Genomic DNA, 17,115 nt, shown 5'->3' with positions numbered 1-17,115 from the left:
TTTTACTTTCAGAATAGGAGTCAAATCAAAATGAACTGAAATTTAAAGAAAGTCATATAACTCTCATTATAGATTGATAGAGAGATAGATTGATTTCACTGAATTACAATTGACTAAATTCCTCTTAATCCTACAAATTCAACTTCCTGTGGGGTGTGGCCAATTCCATTTAAATATGTACCCATGAATTAAAAGAAAAAGTTATGTAATTCAAAATTTTGCATCCCTGTCAGGACATACTGTACTTCCACCTAATTATATATATATATTTAAAAGAGAGAACACAAACAGATTGATTACACACTGGAACTCTTGAGGCATTGTCTCTTTATTTTGTTTTCTTTCACAACTTGACCTATTTCTTCTTTTGGTGTGTTTCACGGATTGTTACCGGAGAAATGGAGAGAGTTTGGAGTGGAGGAGAGGAACGAAAGATCAATGGGAGGGTTTCAAGGAAGATAAAGACAGACGAAGAATAGTGGACGATGGAGAATGCATTGTTTTCTTTTCTAATATATCTACATATTGCCCGCATGAGGTCTCTTGATCCATACACTAGCAGAAACACTCACTTTTGTATAAAAAGAAAAATAAATAGCATGAAGGTCAGTTTGTGTGTCTGTGTGTAGGGAGGTGTTCAGGATGGGGCGTGCAAGCGTGTGAGGGTGTGTGTAAGTGTGTGTGTGTGTGTGTCTGTGCTTCAGGAGCGTTACGCTTAGGTCGAGGTCAAAGGGTCATGAGGTATGAACAGGCCAAGAATTTGAGTCACTTATTCACGAACCAGAGCAGCAAACTCTGAAACAGGAAGAGAAAGAGATTGTTAGCATATTTTTTAATGAAAAAAGTGCATAATATGGGTTAGTAGAAGCATAATATTCATAAGGGCTCCAGACTGCAACTAAAATGTTGTAAAGTGGAATAAATAAATAAATAAATAAATGCAACAGTAATTTAAAATGTAATCAGTTTTGAAAACTTTGTGTGCATCCATATACAGTTTTGTGAGATATCAGAGAATAAGAGTCATGGTGTCTGATTCAAATGACTTGAATTAAAAAGTTCTTTTTAATGAGTCATTCTAAAAGATTTATACTAGTACTTTTTTTATTTTAAAAAGAAAGTGTTTTCATATCTTATCACTTATCAAAGTAGATGTAAAATAGATGCATGACGCTCCTGGTGTTATGGTATATTATTTTCATTTTACCTTCTGCTCCAATCTTTCCATCTCCATCTTTGTCCGCAGCCTGCAGGAATGCTTTGGTCTCCTTATCAGTCAGGTCTCTCCCGTCTGTAGCAAAATGCTTCAAAACACACCTGTACAGAGGAAACAAAACGAGTCTAACACCTTTCAAATGTATTGTGTGCTCACCCTTAACTTTGAGAGTTTCAGTTACAAATCTAACTGGTAACAAGCTTGTTTGCTTGTAGTGTAGAAATGGTGTAATCTTACTTAAGTTCCTCTTCCTCTATAAAGCCGCTATTGTCTGCATCCAGGATGTGGAAAGCCTTCTTCACATCATCAGCTGACTTCACCTTCAGTCCAACCATCTCAAAAAACCTCTTGTGGTCGAATGAGTCGACAGCTACAAGAAGGTCACAAAAAGAGAAAATGAATGACGTTTTGTCCGGAAACTAGGAAGCGTTTACATGAAAAAGGGAATTCTGTCATTTCCTCACCCTCATGTCATTCCAAACCTGTATGCCTTTCTTTTGTTGAACACAAAAGGAATTTTTTTTCTTGATATAATGAAAGTAAATAGAGCTTGGGACTGTCAAGCCTGCAACAAATATGTTGCATTAGCCGGGTATGAGTGGAAGATTTCAGTAAAATAGCTTGAAGTGCATGAGTCATCTGAACTACTTTTATGGTGCTTCTTTGTCATTTTTGAGTTTAATAGCCCCAGTCCCCACAACTTTCATTATAATAAAAAGAACCAGGATATTAAACTACATTTTTGGCTTCCAACAACTGTAAAAGCCAGATAATAAAGATAAAACAAATCCAGCTAAAGTGGTGTACTTTTCAGCAGGTTATTTAAATACATTTTCATAATTTGTAAATTTTCTTTTTCTTTTCTTTTTTTACATTTCTTTTTTAATTACTTTTTCCGTTGCATTGTTTATATATATATATATATATATATATATATATATATATATATATATATATATATATATATATATATATATATATATATATATATATATATATAGTTTAAGACGCTGCAAAAGACGTTGAATATAATTGCAATGGTCAAAGACATCCATCTAGGACACAGTCAAAAGGGTAAAAAAACAGTGCAGCTAAATGAAAAATGCTCTCTGTGTGAACAGCCTCTAAAAAAAGAGTCAGTTTTACAAAAATTGACACTTATATTTACATCAGTTATAAAGATTGTGATTATTCTTTCTGCATATTTGTTTTTCAGTTTTTCAAACCATATTTTAGAGTAAGAGTACTCAGGATGGCATGTCACGATCACCTTTAAATACATCCAGGGCTTTCTTAATGTCATCAGGGTTGAGGATGCTGTTCATCGCCATTTCTACAACTGCAAAAAGAGACACAGACAGAGAAAGAGAAGGAAAAATCAGCATCGATATACTGTATTGTAAAAAAGCAATGCAATGTGAAACTATGCAGCTGACCAGCACAAGATCATAAGAGAAGGAACTGAAAAAAGGCCTTCAAGAAGTCATAAATAATGAACTATAGTGTCGAGGGGTGAGGAAACGCAAAACACCTGACGTGCATGTGTATGGGATTCTTTTACTCAGGTCCAACTCTAGATCAGAGAGGAAAACATCTTGAAGGCTTCTTTATCTGCCATCACATCCTGCAAAACAGAGGCTCCAGTGTCTACAATCCTTCAGTGACTTCACGAGTGAAATTAGCATCCGACTGCCAGAGATATTACGACTATCAGGCGTATGATTTTAAACGGTCATCCAGACATTCAGACACACTCAGAGAGCCCAGAGTCAGAGATCAGGATCAAAGATAACTTTAGCTGGAAATGTGCTGGAAATATGTTTTTAATCAGCTCACATTCACTGAATGCATCCTCAGCAAATGACTCACAGGTTTAGACTTTGACAGTAAGCTAATAGACTGTACTGCAGTTTTTCAAGGCTCTTAAAATGGACAATTCATCCAAAAATGATCATTCTGTAATCTCATAACCAACTGTAAATGTGTAAAAATTTAAATCACACAAATAAGATTTGATTGAATCATTCAAGTCATATTTGGTACTGTTAAGATTCTTTTTAGGTGTTTTTGTCAAGATTGAGTACCCTTGGTCACCTTTAACTTTCATTGTACTGTATGGAAAAGAACATTGTGAACCTCCTGCTAGTGCTGTTTTATTATCACTGATATACTATTCCAGTTTTATTGAACATTTTATGAATTACATTCAATATTTTCTTCACTTTAATTGTAGTTGAAGTAATTTTGTTTGGGTTTTGTCATAAAAAAGATTATATACTATTTATTATGTTTTATTTATTTAGTCTTAGTTATTTTATTTCTTAAATTAAACAATGTCATTGCAACTAATAAATTAACCTTAAGTTTACACACACACACACACACACACACACACACACACACACATATAAATTTATTTATTTAATTTAATTTAAATATTTAAATTTAGTTTTATTTCAACTAACAAAATGTTTTTTTTATATATGGGGTTTACTATATGGGGTTTACTTATAGTTTTAAAATAACAATAATAACCCTCTTTTGTGGTCTACAGAAAAAAGCTATAAGTGGTTTGGAGAGACATGAGGCTGAGTAAATGATGACAGAACTATCCCTTTAAGACAGATGATAATTTCCACACAAGTCACGGTCAGAGTGGTGTAATCATTCTTCTTAATAAAATTCATTCTTCTCTGCTTCCTTCTACTGGTTTACCTCAACTGATCTGCCCACAGTTCAAAACTCATCATTGTCCTTTTCCCCATACCCTGCAGTATGGGTAATGTGCAGGTGCACAGAGAAGGTACAGATTGTATTTTTTTTCTTTCAGCTGGCTCCTCATTTCATTGATCTGGATCAGGTGGAGGTCAGCTGGGCAAAAACGAGCTTCAGCTCTGCTGACTGCATTGCAGCGCAGCTGCTGACTTTCCTCAATGACGTTCGGTACTGCAAGATCTGCTCAATGAATGTGAAGGTTTAATGTGGACGCCAGCTGAGCTGGCAAAGCCAAACGAGCAGCACAACTGTTTTCAGCATTGTGATAATAAGAAATGTTTCTTGAGCAGCAAATCAGCATATCAGAATGATTTCTGAAGGATCATGTGACACTGAAGACTGGAGTAATGATGCTGAAAATTCAGCTTTGCATCACAGAAATAAATTACATTTAAAAACATAAATAAAAACAGTTATTTTAAATTGTTTAATAATATTTCACAATACTGTTTTTTTCTGTATTTTGGGGCAAAACAAATGCAGCCTTGTTGAACGTAAGAAACTTCTTTCAAAAACTGATCCCAAAAGTCTATGTGTGCATAGCGCCTCCACTTTGTGCTCTGAGAGGGTTTGATTACATAACACTGGTGGGCTTTTTGTGGTGTGTATGAATCTACTCTAGCTCCGCTTGGACCATTCCAGAACCTGAGATCCAGATGAATAGGAAGATTACATGTGTCATTTAGATGACACTTTTATACAAAGCTACTTACCCTCCACATATTACCAGGACAGTCTCTCTGACGCAACCAGGATATAAAATAACTTGTTCCCTACAATGCTGACACTTTATTGATCACTTTCTCAGGGTCTGAACCACAACCTTTCAGTTATCCTCCAAGATATTTAGTCAATAGGCTCCACTTCCCCTTAACTCTCCTTCACTGATACCAGACAGCGTGTCTACTGAAATAAGAATCTAATAATAAGACGTACTGTTCTGAGAATACTTAAGGAAGAACAGAAAGACACAAGCAGACTGATGGCTCACTAACAATCTCTATAGGGCGGAACAACATTCAGAATTAGTTCCTTTTCCACAGGATCTATCTATCTATCTATATATCTGTCTATCTATCTATCTATCTATCTATCTATCTATCTATCTATCTATCTATCTATCTATCTATCTATCTATCTATCTATCTATCTATCTATCTAATCTCTGTCCATCCGTCTATCTATCTGTACGTTCTGTCTATCAATCTATATTCATCCGTAGGTAAATCTCAATAAAGCCTAAAAGAACCTCCAAACATCCTTAAGGCTTAAGAGGCAAAAGGCGGCCTGGATGGACAAAGCGACCGTTGAAAATCATTTAAAATTTGTGTCAGCGCGTCATAAATAGAACGCAGCAGCAGTCTTCTGTCGGGGATTTGTCGCGTTGCGCCGCATCCAGTGTAGCCAGCGTCACTGACTATAATGAGTTCTATAGTATTTTGTCGCGCCGCACCGCGCCGCTCGTGTCCAGTGTAGACAAGACAAGGTGTTATTTTACTGAGTACCGTTATCCGAAACGTCACACACCGCAAAGCTTGAATGTTTTTCATACTCTGTTGCAAGAACGGACTGAATCGGCTCCATGTGCATAAAACCCAGCAGATTAAATTACTTTCTGCAATCTGAGCAGAATGTTAAACCCATTCTTTTCTCCTACAAAAAACGCTTTCCTCACTCTTATAAGCCTGACAGAGACTGTCTGTGAGAACTGCCATTAGGCAGTTTAAAGAACAGTATTCAGAAATAAGTTGAAATAAATATATAAATAGTCAGACGCTTATATCAAATTAAGTAGCCTAAATTAAGAACGATTTCCCTCCGAAATGTGATAATTTTTACCAACCTTTGTTAGCAAACGAGACAGAAGAGTTGGGTTTTACTCAATAAGTCCACTGTGTTGTCTGAAGATGCGCTACAGTTGTCATGGCAACTCTCAAACTCTCAACTGTCATTCTGAATTTAAAAAATGCAGCTTAATTCCCTTCAGTCTACTACACTTTATAACCAGCAGTGATATGCAGGTTATAAAAGTAATATTAAATTAAAAACGTATATAATACATGTACATTTTAATACACACACGTAAATAATAAATTATATACAGTATAGGCAAATAATATTATATTCTTGTGACCATAATTTAATGTGGGGGATCACACAAAGGTTTTGCTGACAGACATAATGCTGTACCTGTGAACATGGACCTCAGCTGATCTGTCACCGTTTTTAATGCTTACTTGAGGTTACTTAGGCTACTTGAAAAATATCCCAGTTCCCCCCTTTTTGTTCTTACAGGGCTTCGCCACATCTGTATTAAAAAATGAAATAGTGTCCTGCTCCAGGCCTGGATTAAAGTGTGCCTTTACACCTACTCAAACCACGCTGTTTGTTTTGTTAAACTCTCTTCTCTCGAATAACCACTTCCTCTCTTATATCTGATTTTATTTTCCAATTTTCACACCCCTCTCGATATCATCGGCCCTCTTTGATATCTCTCTTCACTCTCCCATCAGTCTCTTGATAAGCATCTCTCTTTAATGATCCCATTCTCTCTGTTTCCCTCCTCCTCCACACCTCTTCACCCTCTTCTTAACAAATGAAGTCACTCTTCTGAAAAAAAAAAAAAACCTTAGAGAATCATTTTTGCCCTGTATGGGTCTAAAAGTTTTAATTTTACATTTGAAGACAATGACTAGATAGTAACTCTAACATGCAAATGCAAAGAATATATTTCAATACCAACCCACAAAGGGGTCTGTGGAAAATATATAAGGGCACTCCATCCTGTACCTTTGCCATTCACCCCAGACTCCATTTCCTAATCGTTTGCCTGGACTCATCTTCAGTTCACAGCTGGACATTAAATCATTACAATTAATAGGCCTAACGTAGGCCTACAATCCTTTTATTAAACTGAGATCGCACTACAGTTTCCGTCGTATTAAAAACATTTCATAAAAACTTTCAAAAGCACCCCCCCTCTGTTTTTTTTTCACAAATCGCACCCTGCATACATACATATTTATACATATATGAACTTTTCAAAAAATTAGAAATGTTGCTTTGGCAATGAACTAAATTGAAGTTGAAAGCACTAAAATGACTAATTAGAAATTAATAAAAACTTAAAACTGAACTAAAATTGGAATCAAATAAATAAATTTGCTACAAATTGAAAAATAAAGTGAAAACTGAAAACAAATACAAAATAATAATATTCAAAATATTAATAAAAATATAGTATACAAAGACAAAAATATCACTGTCACAAATATACAAGGAAAAAACTGTTAATTATTCCAATTATCATAAGGTAATAAAGATAATTAAAAAAATAATAAAATGTAAAATTTATTAAAAAAATTCTAAATAATAAAAAAAAGCAAAAATACAGTTTCATGGCCAGTACTACAACTACTACTACTAATACTACTACTAATAACTATATTAAATATAAGATTTTAACGGCATTTTCCTAATGGTCCCAGCCGTGTAACAAAATTCATTAAATAAAGTTCATTCATTAAATTTATTTTTACCCAGGAAAAAATAAAACATCAGGACACTTCAATTTCCATTCAAACAGAAATACAAATCATATAAAAACTATGTGATACTGCATTTGCTAGCTCCGAGGGATGGTGCTACACGCCCTCTAGAAGACTTTTTCTTCTTTGTGTCTTTCATGTCTCACGCTGTTTGTTTCCCAGAAGGCACTGTTCTTCTTGTAAGGCTTCCCCTTTCCTCCCACCTCAAAGTCTCCAATTCCCCTTCCTCAGGGCTAATTTTATCTCTTTTTTCGCGGCTCAGCGAAACCCCGGGGCCCTGGAGAATCATCTCTAATCCTGCAGCATCACTATGCGTAACTGTCAGCCCTCATGAGCCCCGCTGGCAGCAGGACCAGGGAATATCGAGACTGCCGGAGATGGAGATGAAAGAGAGCCGGAGAGAGAGGAATCGGCAATGACAACCGCTGCTACGGCTGCCTTGTGGAGAGCTGCCCTTAATGCCCTGATCTCAAATACATTTGACCTCTAGTCTCAGTCAAAACCTCCAAACGGTTGCTTTTAACTCACTAGCACTTACAAACATATAGTACGTTTGCAGGGCAACTACTGCAGAGTATTTAGTGAAGTGTCACGTATCATAAGAGCATGTGTTGGGGCAGTTACTTTGAAACTGCAGCTCTCAATCTACCAGCCACTCGTACACTCAAGCAGATCAACTCCATTTGTCAGTATCCAAATTTGTCATTCCAAACCTGTATGATTTCTTTTTTCTACAGAACACTCAAATGGGTCCAATGTTGTTTAGACCTAAATGTTCTCCAAAATAAATTCTGTTTTGAAACAACTTGAAGGTGAGTAAATGTTCATTTTCAACCATTCAGTTTTCTTATTAAATATCTCTTTGAACATTAAATTTCAAAATCCTAATACTTTCGTTTTAATAATAATTATTAAATATTATCTACAAGAGATATGATTTACAATTAGAGTAAATATATCTGGCACAAAAACATCACTGATCTCAATTAAGGCTCAACTGGTGCTAGCAACACTAGCAATTATTGGGTAACATACAGTACAACTATAATAAAAATGTATTTGAAAGCACTGCAAGATGCTTTGGATGAAAACAAATGAATACATGTGAAATAAACAAATCCTCCTACAATGCTAATGGTTGGAAAAATTCGCTTGTTAGGAGGAAAGCTACACCCAAAACAGCTGAGTTACACAGTTACTGTCATGATACTGAAAAATTGAGTTGTGTTGGTTAAAAATAAATAAATAAACAAACAAACAAACGCCATCTTCAGGTGTAATAACAATTTAGTTATACTAAGGAATTCATTATTTATATGCCTGCCTGTGTTGTTATTTTTATCTAAAACTAAAAATATTATCTTATTAAATGTATTTTTTATGTATTTTATTATTATTTTTTTTTACAGTGCACTGTGGTAATCTCTAGAAAATGATTGTTTCAGTGCACAAAAACAATTTTTACACTGGGTGAGACTATGAAATGGGAAATGGTTACTCCCTGGGCATGCGTTGACTACTGAACTGGGCAGCAGATTGAAACACACCCATAAGCCTCACTGAAGACACAACAAAGGGAGGAGAAGTGCATGTCTTGAACACAAGGAGGGGGGGTTGGAGAGACTTCAAAGGCACTGAGTGCGTGAGAAAGTGAGAAAGAGAGTCCGGCGCTGGAGAGGAGCAGAGCGTGTAGAGGAGTGAGATGCTTTTCAAACAGCTAAGCTGCTGCTTTGCAGAGCCCTGATCTCACTCTGACAGTCTCTGATGAGCTGCACACTAAGACGCCAACAGAGCAGACCAGACCAAACCAGATCAGATCAGATAAGACCTGCTCATCTGAGCACAAACCGGCCTACTGAATAGCTAAGACTGAAGGTGTCAAAAATACATGCACTGATTCCAAGCAGCTGCAAAAAGTGTAACAATACTAGTCTTTCTACAGTATTTGTATACTGTAAGGTCAAATGCACTTTTTTTGTCTTAATAATTACATAAACACAAAGGACAAGCTTTGTTTTAAAATACTGGATTTGATCTGGTATTTTTACGGAGCGTGCTGCAGTATATAATGCCATTAATATCATTCAGTCAACAATACTGACAAGAAAATGAGAAAACCACTGACTGCGCTTCATTTATTTCTTTATTACTGTTTACTTCAATAATTATTTGCAAACACTTGGAGCTATGTTTATTTAATTGAAAAATAATCGAAGGCTACATGCCATAATTTGAATTTAATTAGGTTATATTTATATAACTTATTAATTAAATAAATGAGGCATTTAATAGTATATTGGATTTGCTGTGGTATCAACAACCATGACATGTAACTTGGTTTTGACTACAAACATTTCAGAAAGACCAACCAGGACTGGCAAAAACCAGACTTGATCTGACTATCAAAAACAAGACCATCTGATTGGTCACAGAAAGAACTGCATAATGTACCAAGACATATAAAAAAAAAAAAAAAAAAAAAAAAAAAAAAAAATAGTATAGTATAGTATATAATACTAAATATTTTATGTAACATAAAAAAATTGTAAAATGGCTTACACTACATTCAAAAGAGGGGCTTGTAAGATATTTTTCATGTTTTTGAAAAAAGTCTCTTATGCTCACCAAGGCTGCATTAATTTGATCAAAAATACTAAAAACAGTAATACTGTGAAATTCTATTACAATCTAAAATAATTGTTTTCTATTAGAATATATTTTAAAGTGTAATTTATTCCTGTGAAGCAAAGCTGAATTTTCAGCATCATTACTCCAGTCTTCAGTGTCACATGATCCTTCAGAAATCATTCTAATATGCCAATTTGCTGCTCAAATTTTTATTTTATTTTTATTTTTATTATAATTAACGTTTAAAACAGTTGAAATGCCTAAAAGTTTTTTTGAAATTATGTTGGATTTTTTTTTTTTTTTACATTTAAAAAGTTCAATAGAACAGCATTTATTTCAAATAGATGTTTTTACTGTCATTTTTGATCAATTTAATGTATAAAAGTATTTTACAGACCAGTAGATGAGGTGATCATGTGATTATGCTGTAATCAGGCTCACTGAAGAAAACAGAAGCTAAAATACAACAAACTACTGGAATGTTCTGTATTCTCTTTCACACGCAGTGCAGGAAAAAAACATGACGTGGAGTGAATGGTTCATAACCGGATGCCTCTGGCAGCTTTGTAATGGGAATACAGTATTCAGTGACAGAAACACAGCCGCACACGCTTTTTATTCATACTGTCTCAGAGATCAAGAGAGGAAAAGAAACAAAAGAAAATTCACAAAAGAAAAATTCTACTCCGCTTTCATCAATGATGAACACACGGGAGAGAAGGAAGCACAAACTTCAACAACAAATAGCAGTGAAAATGTCGCTGGAGGTAAAAACACACATTTCATAAACAAGTTAAGCAAGGTCAAGTCTGAAGACCTTTACAAACAAGTACGACTTCTGCTGTGAAAAAGCACAAAGGTCAACAGCAGTGCCAGACTCTTCTCTCTCTTTCTCTCAGAGGCGTTTCTCTCTGGCTTTCTTTTAAAATTGATCGGCTGCTGTTTTTTTAAAGTAAGCTGGAGTACATATATCACGATGCCTTATGAATTTTTTATGCATCTACTTTGGGAGAGTCAAGGTTTTTGGAACAGTATGAGATTAGACGGCTAAAACACAAAACACAATTACAGTGGCAGACAAATGGGACTGTAACACAAATCACTCATTTAAAACACTACAATTGTATGCAACATTATCGAAACTTATAAGTACAGCTGTTTCATCAAATAATATTTAACCAATTAAATTTAAATAATTTTAGAATTCTGGGAAGACTCTTGAGTGACAACTCAAATTAATGGTTAGTTGTAGACTTACTGATCAACCATTAACTTTTATAGTATCTAATGTTGTTTAAATTCAAGAGAGCCCGTACATGAAATGCAGCATAACAGTGACTGCAGCATCTGCTCTAAACGCACCTGTGTTGCTTTATTTCAACATCTGTGCCAGAAACACCTCAAAAAATGTTTTGCAGAGAGGTGCAGCAGCATCTGAGGCGACAGACGCTGTGTCATGGTCTCAGCAGACTGGAGGACACACTACATCAATCTGCAAGAACCTTCACAACCTAACTAGATTTTTGACATTTTAAAAGAAAATAAATGAGTGATTGCTAGGGTTTGCTAGATTGCATGATGCTAAGGTGCTATTGCTAGGTGGTTGCTAGGCCAGTGGCAAAGAGTTACTTAGGTGTTCTGGGTGGTTGCTAAATCATTGCTAGGGGGTTTCTGAGGTGTTCTGGGCCATTGGGAGTTGCTAGGGGGATCTTGGTGATTGCTAAGGTGCTCTGGGTAGTTGTTAGATGTTTGCTAAGATGCTTTATAGGTAATAGGTAATATTTTCATTTACATGATTTACAATATTTGTCTAATGTATACCACAATATTAATTTATTCTTATTAAATTGTTGAAAATAAATATCACATTTACAACTGGTCAGTGTTCATAAAAATGGTGGGAAATGACTTCACATAACCTACAAGAGTGATTACTGGTACTGGCTGTCTGCTACATAGACATGACTTCCTACTTCGAGGACCTGGAAAGAAAAGTAGTGAAGTGAAAAGTATGATATTTGTATTTCAAATGTAGTGAGGTTAAAGTCATATGTTTCCATAAAAATATAATACTCAAGTAAAGTAAAGATTCTTAAAAAGTGTACTTAAGTACAGTACTCAAGTAAATGTACTTTGTTACTGTCTACCTCTGGACATAGGACCATAAAATGTTCGACCAATCCTATCCCTCTGAGAGCCACGATAGGCTGTCCTACCTGACTGTTAATGTATGTATTTGCATACCTCAGCACACCCTGTTCGCACAGAAATGATATGTCATCAGCATGTTCCACTACGCCATTGCAGACCGAGCGAGAATGAAAGGTGTTATTATTGGAATATTACGCGCTTTGTACTGTAAAGTTTTCTCACCGGTGAATGAGACATGAGATAATATGACAGCGTTGCATTCAATCCTCCACCAACCCTGTCTCTCATCGTGTCACTGGTTAGCCTCTTCTGCCTGTGCGGGTTCATGTGTTTTGGAGGAGGTGTGGCTTTGGAGAGTGATTTGCAGGGAGGGTGAGATCTTATGCATTCAAAGCTAGCTTGCTATTGCTAGCCTGTCAAAAATTGCCTATCCTACCTTTAAGATGTTTTCGGTGGTTGCTAGGCCATTTTTATGTGATTTCTAGGGCGTTCAGGGTGGTTGCTAAGCCATTGCTACTGGGTTGCTAAGATATTTTTGGGGGTTTCTAGGCCATTGTTATGGGGTTGCTAAGGGGATTGGTAAAGCCATTCCTACTGTATGTGGTTGCTAGGCCGCTGCAAGGGGGTTGTTAAGGTGTTCTGGGTGGGTACTACACATTTTGAGGTTGCTAGAGTGTTTTCTATGGGGTTGCTAAGCCTTTACTATTGGGTTGCTAAGGTGTCCTGGGTGGTTTCTAGGCCATTGGAGGTTGCTAAGTTAACCTGGGTGTTTCTTAAGGCGTTCAGGGTGGTTGCTAGGCTACTGCTATGTGGTTGCTGAGGTGTTCAGGGGTGTTTCTTACTGAATCAAGTCAAACAGGTCTCTATAACATTCTGATTCCTAGATGTAACTCAATATTAATGTATTGTTCACGGAAACAATATAAAAATCAATATCACACTCTCAGTTGTGCTTTATTAATAAAACTAATCACATGACTGTTATGGCTGCAAGCAAATCAGTACAAAAGTATTTTTTCTTTGTGTGATATTGCTTAAATAAAAAAAGCATGACAATTAAGAAGATTTGGGAATGAGTCAAACATTGTAGGTCACAAGTGAAGAGAAAGATGCAATGCTACTTTCCAGGCTCTCGTGTTGAAGAAAAACGAACATGTTCCATCTAACAATACTGTTCTCTCAGTCTAAAGCCTTGCACGCACAAGACGAAGACCATGAATGAGAAATTAGGAATGACACATCTTCTGCTGAGCCCAGAAGGAGAGTTTTACATTACGGCAAGCTCAGTGATCCATCAACTTACTAAAACACAGCCGCATGTAAGCAAATACAAAGGGCACAGCAATCCGTTAGAGACAACAGCAGTGTGAGTCTATTAACACTCTGAATGAAGAGATGGAAACACAATATATTTGTAGCAATACAATTAGTTTAACCTTCTGGGTCTCAGCGAAATGTCTTTCAGTGTTTAGAGCATAAGAAACACATGATAAAACTAAAGGAGTTAATAAATAAATAAAAATTATACAAATAATCCTTGCCTGCATTTAATAGGTTTTTCTCATATTTCAACCCTTTTTTTTTAAATTAAAACCATTTACATGAAAAAAATATATATATTTTGTGAAAAGAAAATAATCTTTGCTTTAAAATATTTATTTAAATATTCATATTATATATTAACACACTATTGTTCAAATTTTTGGGGTCGGTAAAATATTTTTTAAATGTTTTTGAGAGAAGTCTCTTATGCTTGTCATAAATCTGGTACCTGCTATTCCTCCTACTCACCACCAGAGGTCTCTAGCACCTTCTCACCCCGAACTCCATTTCCCAGAATCCGTGCACACTCTAATGGCTAATATTACCCACAATCCATTGCACTTTGATGAATGATTTGGTTGAGAACTACAAACACGAATAAAAAGCATTAAAAAACTACAAACATGGTGGATGGAGCAGTTGTGGCCTAATGGATAGAGCATTGGACTTGTAACCCGAAGGTTGCGTGTTCAAGTCTCAGGTCCGGCAGGAATTGTTGGTAGGGGGATGCTCTCTCGCCACCTTCAATACCATGACTGAGGTGAGACCCTTGAGCAAGGCACCAAACCCCCAAATGCCTCAGCATTGGCTGCCCACTGCTCTGTGTGTGTGTGCACTTGGATGGGTTAAATGCAAAGCACAAATTCCAGTATGGGTCACTCTCACTTCACTTCACTACATAAAGGGGTTTGAGTTACTAATAATCAAAATTTAACATGGTAAAAACATATTTATTTAATGTTATCTGTGTTATATTTCATCTGCAACAGCAATGTGAACTTTTATAAACATCCATTTGTTCACTTTTAAATGCATCATTATGCAGGAAATATGAGCGGAGTTCTCTTCATGAAGACCCGCGGCATGCAAATCAACGTGCTACTTCTTTTCTCTCCGATATGGTAGGAAGTTAAATGAAATGTGAAGGATGTTAACTGTGACAAGATGATTGACAGGTCAATTTACAGTGACAGTATGTGTGTAACTATGCGAAAGAGCATCCGTTAAAGACGCAACTGTATGACGTTATAGTATGTCCCAAAGCTTGCCTACTCTTCTACTACACACTCAAAAGTGCGTACTTTCTCTTCACCAAAAAAGTACATACTTTGAGGACATAGTATAAGAAGGCACATTGGGATGCAGCATATTTAAGCTGCACTCATATACACACACTTTTGGTGCATTCCAAATGGGATATATCGCCCTCCGAAGGGCACTTCAGAGTGAAAACAATCATGGCCACCATATTGAAGGGTCGTTCCAATCCGAAGTGCTCAAAACTGGTCACTTCAAAGTGCCCTTCGAAATGAATACAAATACAAATACAAATACAAATATAAATACAACTGATGGGCACTTGATCCCCCATGATCCTTTGCAAAGGGAAGTTGTTTGGCATCACAGAGTTCAACTTCACCGAAAAATGTATGCAAAGTATTTTTCTGTTAGATTTGGCACATTATTATGGTCAAACGACATTCTACTTTAACAAAAATACTTTACAGCTACCTTTATCAGTCCGTTCAAATGTTTCAAATACATAGACACAATATACATTCATCCCTTCGAAGCTCTCACTCTGGAGGGTACACCCTTTGAAGGGATTAGGGCAAATTAGGGCATTTGTACTGTAGAAAATACAGTACAAACAGTAATATTGTGAATATTGTTTAAAATAACTTTTTCTATTTTAATGTATTTTAAAATGTAATTTATTCCTGTGATGCAAAGTTGAATCTTCAGCATCATTACTCCAGTCTTCAGTCACATGATCCTCCAGAAATCATTTTAATATACTGAATTGCTGCTCAAGAAACATTTATTATTATCAGTGTTGATACACACACACATACAAATATGTATCATGATGTCAGCAATTTTTAAAGATGAGAAGTTTTCACTGCCAAACCACAAAACTTGTATTTCTGAAGAGCTCAGAATTACCTCTTTAAAGATGCACCAATTCAGATAATGAACTGTGGTGTGTGTGCTTTCAGAGAAATTCACTAAAAACAAATGTGCTCTACAGTGTATAAAAATTAATTACTGGTTCCCAGATAGATAAAACACACACACAAACTCTACCACAAACAGTTATAATGAAATATTGAAAACCTCTAATAGTTTAGTTAATCATTTGCTCTTCAGAGGAGAACTGTTGGAAGAAAGCCAAAAAACCTGATTGATTTAGAAGTCCGCATTCAGAGAGTGGAAACAAAACTCATGACAGAAAAAGAGAGGCTGTCCAGAACTCATTTCTCTTCATATCAGACACATTCTGATAGCCATCAGAAAAGGCCGTCAAAGCAGTCTGAGAAAGATGATAGAATGATCGTCCAGAGGAACAGCAGACCTCAGGAGGTTTCAATTCATAAAGCTGTTGGGTTTTGTCACCTTTTGCTCCTCTCACTAGCAAAGAAGAGGACAAATAAGTGAAGTCGACAGAGTGAATCAGGTTCATCAGCACAATCTATCATGGCCTGTAGTGTGCAATGAATCCCAAATACTTCCCTTTCCCTCCCACAATGTGAGCACAGAGCTGTGGCGTAGTGACTACTAAGCAGACATCAGCATGATAAATGGCATTTTTTTTCTATATGTAATGTAAAAAAAAAAAAAAAAAAAAGCTCATTTTCTGATCTTCAAAAAAAAAAATAAAAAAAAAATAATAAAAATAAACAATCCAGTAATCCAATCCCACACAAGGCATGCTGTTTCAGCAACAAACATGATTCCCCCCAAAAATGGATTAAGTTAACTTCCATTTTATAAAATTAAATGGACTTAACATAATGAAATTATATAATGACAAAATGTTCAAGAATTGTTTTGCAGTAGCTCATTTTAGTAAATTAAACAAGCAGCAAAAAGCATTTGTTTTGGGGCTTCTGGTATCCACTAAATTATTGGTTCTCCATCAGGTGTCCTGTGCCACTAGGCAAACGTCCAATTATGCCGCATGATGATTTAAATTATTCAAATTACCATAATATTATTATTAATAAAAAAATTATTAATATTTAATGAAATGCTAAAAACATATGAAATATGTATTTATATACTTATTTATTTGGAATCACAAAATGAATTGTGGAATATATACATATATCTTTGTAACTGATTATAATCTGGAATACGCGGTTTGGATTCCAAAAAATTTGCTCTTGTAATTAGATTATATTACATTTTAAAATACTCATAATCAGATTACAGTTACTTTTTTATATATTATATGATTACATATTATTCAAA

The 17,115-nt window shown here is 35.6% G+C and overlaps 1 protein-coding gene across 4 annotated transcripts in view; it reads right to left on the bottom strand.

Annotated features, from left to right (window-relative positions):
• Nucleotides 1-310: 310 nt before the first annotated feature.
• Nucleotides 311-17,115, bottom strand: part of LOC109095329 (parvalbumin-7) — a 39,800-nt gene continuing 22,995 nt past the window's right edge. For 2 of the 4 annotated variants that reach the window (XM_019109050.2, XM_019109034.2), the window contains exons 2-5: nt 2,487-2,555; nt 1,454-1,586; nt 1,208-1,317; nt 311-795 (exon numbers count right to left, since the gene is read on the bottom strand). In XM_019109050.2, coding sequence (XP_018964595.1) covers nt 770-795; nt 1,208-1,317; nt 1,454-1,586; nt 2,487-2,547 — 330 coding nt within the window. In that variant the 5' untranslated portion in view covers nt 2,548-2,555 and the 3' untranslated portion in view covers nt 311-769. Of the gene's footprint in view, nt 796-1,207; nt 1,318-1,453; nt 1,587-2,486; nt 2,556-2,747; nt 2,841-5,834; nt 5,945-17,115 lie in introns of those variants that run through there. The other 2 variants (XM_019109042.2, XM_019109055.2) reach the window with 2 other exon arrangements.

The sequence above is a fragment of the Cyprinus carpio genome, chromosome A3 (assembly GCF_018340385.1).
Source record: "Cyprinus carpio isolate SPL01 chromosome A3, ASM1834038v1, whole genome shotgun sequence".
Classification (NCBI taxonomy): domain Eukaryota; kingdom Metazoa; phylum Chordata; class Actinopteri; order Cypriniformes; family Cyprinidae; genus Cyprinus; species Cyprinus carpio.
The sequence above is the reverse complement of the archived record's forward strand: the minus strand, read 5'-3'. Positions and strand labels throughout refer to the sequence as shown.